The sequence below is a fragment of the Chaetura pelagica genome, unplaced genomic scaffold (assembly GCF_000747805.2).
Source record: "Chaetura pelagica isolate M959 unplaced genomic scaffold, ChaPel_1.0 scaffold159, whole genome shotgun sequence".
NCBI lineage: Eukaryota > Metazoa > Chordata > Aves > Apodiformes > Apodidae > Chaetura > Chaetura pelagica.
Genome location: NW_009954555.1, coordinates 1042914 through 1048719, shown reverse-complemented (window position 1 = coordinate 1048719; position 5806 = coordinate 1042914). Strand labels below are relative to the sequence as shown.

Genomic DNA, 5806 nt, shown 5'->3' with positions numbered 1-5806 from the left:
AACCCTTTTAAGTATAATGACATTTTTAGCCAGGACTGGCTGTGGTGAGCTTTTCTAAAAAAAAAATTACAAATGGATCTCACACAGCTGCAGCCACCAAGATGCAGTTGGGTGCCCAGGACATCAGATGCCAGCTGCTGAGAGCAGGAAAGGGCTGTGTGGAGTGCTGGATCTAGGGCTTCTCTTAATGCCTCTGAGTAGTAAAGCTGCCAGGGTAAAAGGTGTGTTCATGCTTAGCCAAAAGTGAGTAGCTTGAGTCTTAAACTCACTCTCCAGTTCTCATAATCCAGCTGGTTTTGCTCCAACATGGAGTGTTTTGGAGGACATTTCCATTCTTTGCTCGGTGTAGCTCATTGCTAAGCCCAGTGATGGTCTGCCCCAGAGATGGCAGTGGTGCACCGTGGGTTGGAGGTGCAAAGGAAGTAGGAGCCCTTTCTACAGCTCTTGTTGCCATGTTTAGGAATGGCAGGAGACCCTTTTGTAAGGCTCTGTTTTTCTCTCCATCAGTGCTCAGTGTTTGTGTTGTAATGCTCTGATTTCTAAATACTGAGTCTGGACAATGTGAATATGGGTTATAAATTACCTGGGGACAGGCCTCTCTGTACAGCACGTATGCATTGGTCATCAGTGTCCCCAAAAGCTACTGTGTAGTGTCCCACAGCTGCTTGCTGGGGCTGGCTCTACAGAAAGCTGAAGGAACTCCCATGGGAGCTGTGTGTGACAGAGCCCTTTGGTGGCTGGGAGCTTTAATGCATGTAAACCCTTTTGTCACAGTTGCACTGACTTTCTGTAATCCTGTGAAATTCCATCATCTCAATTTCCATGAAGTCTGTAACACGTGAGAACCTATTAACCTCCTGCACTCAGGCAGGATGAGTTGACATTGTCTTGGAATTGGATTTATGTATATGGTGCAGATTTCAGTGTGTTCAGACTTCTGGTATTTGATCAAAATTCATAAGGCATTTGGAACTAAACATTTAGAACATGAGCAAGATTTCTTTTTGCCAAGTACCCAGACACTCACTTGCATTGAGATAGGAGCACTGAGGTGGCTTAACACAAGGAGTCATCACTCCTCTGAGTGAAGAGATTATTCCCTGCAGTGAAGCAGTGAGTGGGGAGGTCAGGACAGCCCCTGACAGCCAACGTGAACACCAGGCCTGCTGGCTTGGGGGGAAGTCTGGACTGGAAAAGCCCTTGGGCAGCTGCATTGGTTGTCAAAGCTGCTGGGGAGGTCAAGAGTAAACTTTGAGTTCACCCTGGATGAGCCTAAAGTGGGGACCATGGCTCTACCCATATTTAGAAGGGACACAGTATCTGAGGGCTCAGTCCTGGGGTTTATCCTGTGAGATGGTGGTTTAGGAGGGTTCAGTTTAACAACTGCAACATGATGTGGAATGTTGATCCTTTTGCTGCACTGATTCCTAAGGGACAGATAGAAGCCTCAGTTCTTCTGTGGGGCAGGGAGTTGGATGTTAAATAGCAGCTGTCAGCTGTATTGAAGGCTGTGGTGAATAAAGCTGCATTGTGTGACTGTGTGTGCAGAGGTAATGGAGGGGAAAGTTAAATTCGGAACTGAATTTGCACCATTTTACCTGCACCTCTGCCTGCTGCTGCTCTGCAAAGCCTTTGCCCATCAAGTGCTTCCAACAGGTTCAGGCTGCTGGGTCGGGGAGCAGAGCAGGTACCTCCTGGGAGACTGGTGGTTTTATACAAGATACAATGACTCCTGGGTTTGGGCAGGAGTGGTTGACATGGCTCCAGGTAACTGAACAGAAAAAGGATGCTTCAGCACAGGACACAAATACCCAGCACACAAGGGAGGATCCACACATAATTGTGTCATTTTATTGTGTTCGCCTGCAGTCTGGCTTGGCACAGCTGTGGTTTGGAAGGCCAGGGTGCCCCAGACACCCAGGTGCAGCAAGCCCAGTGAAGCAGAGCGTGCACCAGTGCCCAGCTCAGAGCTCTGCTCTTTGGCTACACTGCACCTTAACAGTGCACTTTGATGCAAAGTGCCAGTCAAGTATGTATGCCCTGGCAGCCCAGGAAGGGAAGACAGACAGATGGTAACACAACTGTGAGTACCTGTCTCTATGCAACACCAGCTCTACAAAGGGGATGCTCTTTGGAGAGGACCGACTAGTTGGGACAGGCTTGGCTCAGGGAAGCTCAAGTGTCTGTGTCCAGAATGGTGGCTCACAGCCCTGAGTGACACTAAGAGGCACTAGTGGGAGCATGTACAAAGTGCTGCTTTGTCAGTGAGCATGTGGAGTGGAGGCAGACAGATACTTTTTGCAGACATTGTTAGTAGGCAGGAAGAACTGCAACCAAGTGGGGCTAATGGTAGCTTTCTGTGTGAAGAACATCTGCTTGCTAAGAATCATACTGGATAACCAGGGTGCCTGCTCTATTGAAGCATGCAGAGGCCAGGCAAGAGCTTGTTTTCATTTGTTCCTGGACCCCATCCTCAATTTGCTTCTAACCTATTTCCTTAAGTCTACTCTCCCAGCAATTATTCTCAGTTGCTGTCTGTCAGAGGAAGGCAAATGAAGCACCAGGGTTGGACACCAGAGAGGTTTCAGTTCCCAGTACTCTCCTTGATAAATGGGTGCTGGGAACAGCGTAAGAGAAAAGCATCTGGTTCCTATTGCTGTGCATTATCATCACTAAAAATTAACTGGGGAGTAAGGATAGCACTTGGTGGCCACGCTAGAGCTTCTGTGAGGCGAGCAATAACATCTGTTGTTTATAAATGGGAGAAGCTAAGATTGTCACTGCAGGTCATGGAAGCAGTTGGTGACAGAGATATGACAGGGCTCTGGGTTTCCCCCTGTCCTCAGACACAAGGTCTGTGCTTCTCTTTCCTCCTTTTTTTCCACTCTTAACTTCCAGAAAATATGCCCAAAATACCCGTAAAAGTTAAGGGGTGCCTGAGCCTGGGAAGCAGGCAGGAAGAGTGCTAGGGGTTAGTGGCTCAGAAGTAAGGTCTGCAGGATTTCCAGGTGATCTCATGTCTGTCAGATCACAGTGCAAGCGGCGAGGCTGAGTCTCATGTGGTGCATTCACAGATCTAGTCCCATCCTTTGCATAGTCCTCTTGAGGCAAGATGGGTGGTGGCCCCAGGCATCTCGCAGGCACATTCACTGGCAGAAAGGTTGTATGCTCTACAGCCCAGAAGCAGCACCATGCAAAAAACATCCAAAGGCCATGGGGTGCCCTGAGGGAAGTCAACTCCAGCATGCAGGCCCCAGGCCAGCAGAGCTATGGCTCCACTGTCACGCTGCTGTTGGTAACACGGACACCATACCAGCCCTTCCAGAACAGAGTGTCTTGGCCACCGTGCTCAAAGCGGACAAAGCGGACCCCAGGCCCGTAGTTGGCAAAGGTGTGGGAGATCTTTGGGACAAGAGACACAGTGGTAGTTGGTAAGTATCAAACCACCATGAACCCACCCTTCTTTAGTGCACAGAGCCTTCAGTACACCTGCCCAAGTCACACCTACCAGTGGGAGTTACTGGGAGGAGCTTTGATCCTATCATTGTTCAGAGGCCACTGAACCTAGCCCAGCTGAACATCTCTTTCATCATACACCTGCACTGGTGGCTTAGCAAGGTTCTTATGTAAGGTGGCCTCCCAGTACAATCCCTTTGGTCCATGAGAGGGTCATGGCTCCACAGAACACATAACAGAGCCTTCTCCAGGAGAACTCTCCTGCTTCTCTCTGCTTGAAAATATTCCTGATTCATGCAGGTTGGGTGTCACCTGCAGAGCCCACAGCTGTAACTCACCTCAGTCCAGCTGGCATCATTGTCCTGTGGGATGGAAATAGTCTCACTTTTGTACTCAGCCAGAACATCCTCATTCTCTGACAGCAGCTTCACACAGAGTTCATAGAGGCAGCCAGCGTCACTTCGCCCTGCGTACCTGCAGGAGAGCCCAGCTGCAGCCTTACCTGTGGGAACCCTGCAAACAGCCAGAGCACAAGCTGCCTCCTGCTGACAGATGTGTGGACTGAGGTGGAAATCTGTAATGATTCCTACCACAACCCACCACCTCCCCTCATTCCCAACAGGCACCTGGTCTTTAGAGGTCACAAGTACCAACAATTCAAACCTTGTGGGAGCTGCTTGTGGTGCTGTGATCCAAGACCCAACCATGTCCCACACCTGGGGGGTCCTGGCAGCTTGGGTTTTAAGGCCCAGTGTGGTATATGAAATGCTTGCCCTCTCTTCTCTTTCTTGCCTCTCTGCCTGCCTTCTGAGGCATCCCTGCTACTTACCAGTCTTTTACCACAACTTTAGGCTGGGTTGTATCCATCAGCTCCTCCCAGTAGCCCTCAGCCCTTAGGTCAATGACCTGAGCCTTTCGGCACCACCTGAAACAGAAGATGTAAATTGGTATCACAGTCCCTCCTGGAACTGGGGTAGCCAAAAATGTCCCCTTCCCTCAATAAGAGAAGAAAGCAGCCTTACTCATAAGATGTAACAAAGTATTTATGGACTTCTTCACTAGGGAATTCTTTTCCAAAGTCCCCAGGAAGCTCTTCAATTTTCCAGCCATCACCTCCATTCTCTACCTCTCCCCAGTGCTGCAAGTCTTCTGCAAATAGCAGAGAAGAGACTTGGATGAGTCTTAGTTTCTGTGAGCCTGTGTAACCTGACCATCTCCCACTGGAAGCTTTCTCTGGCTTGTGAGAGGTGTGCTGTTATAGGCAGTACTGATTTTGCATGTAGGCTGTGGAGGTGTCTGCAAGTAGGGATCAAGCAAAAAGCCTTTAGTCTGGATGAACTTAATATTAACAAACTTTAACATTCTCCACCAAAAAGACTATGTACATGTGGGTTTATTTAAGAAAGTACTCAAGTGAAATTATGTAGGTGTTCTGAACTGTGTGTCAGTACTTTAAGGAACATAATGTAGGAACAGCCTGGGGAGAGATGCTGGCTGCTTTATTTCTACATTTTCCTAAATTCCTAAGTGGCATTTCTAGAATGGCCTTAGCGTTCCTGATCTTAGTCAGAGGGAAACTGGCCGTTGGGAAAAGTTGCAGAAAAATAACCTGTAAACAAAATGGAGAAAGAGTATTGGCAATGCTTTGGTCTATGGTGTGTGAAATGTATTTGTTGCTGCTTGGGTTGTTGAGGCTTGGTTACTGCTGCTTGTCCTGTGGATCTGGCAGGTGAAGTTCATGGATAATCAAAACAATGGCAACTGGGGTATGTGCACAGCTCTAACATGGGCTGTAAGGAGGGTACAAATGAAACTTGCCTGAGCTGCTTCATGGAATGAAGCCTGAAGTGCCCAGTGAGCTCAGAAAGGAGTAGATCCTGAGTGGAGAAAGGCTTGATCTTTCCCATCATAGTTTGGCAAGAAGCAATCTAGACTTGCAGATGCCATTGTCATCCCTGCACTGTGGTTCTGCAAAGGACATTTTTGCCTCTTAAGCATGATCTGGATCCCTTCAGGGGTTTATATAAAGCTGATGCCAAGTAGAGCCCTTTGCAAAGGCTTATTATCAAACGCCTTCATGCCCAAGAATGACTTGACTGTGTGCATTTTGTGATTTGACTCTTGGGCAAGAAAATGCTGCAACCTGATAGCAAGTGAGATCTTTTGCAAAGACTGAGATGCCCAATTTGCAGTGACTGACCCTCTCTATGAAATCTTGAGGCTTGTTATACTTGTATCTCACCTTCACCACATGGGTTCTTGATGAGATTCTTCCTTTTCTTACTCAGGAAGTAGAAGTTTTGCCAGTTCTCTGTGTCCTTCTGTGCCTCTGCTCCAGCAAGGCCTTCCT

General features: G+C 48.2%; 1 protein-coding gene across 1 annotated transcript in view; it reads right to left on the bottom strand.

Moving 5' to 3' along the window:
- Positions 1–3267: 3267 nt before the first annotated feature.
- FBXO2 (F-box protein 2) overlaps positions 3268–5806 on the bottom strand; it is a 2819-nt gene continuing 280 nt past the window's right edge. The window contains exons 2-6 of the mRNA XM_010005132.1: positions 5699–5806; positions 4479–4605; positions 4286–4381; positions 3795–3930; positions 3268–3402 (exon numbers count right to left, since the gene is read on the bottom strand). The exon at positions 5699–5806 is cut by the window's right edge and continues 29 nt beyond it. Of these exons, the coding sequence (XP_010003434.1) occupies positions 3268–3402; positions 3795–3930; positions 4286–4381; positions 4479–4605; positions 5699–5806 (602 nt within the window). The remainder of the gene's footprint in view (positions 3403–3794; positions 3931–4285; positions 4382–4478; positions 4606–5698) is intronic.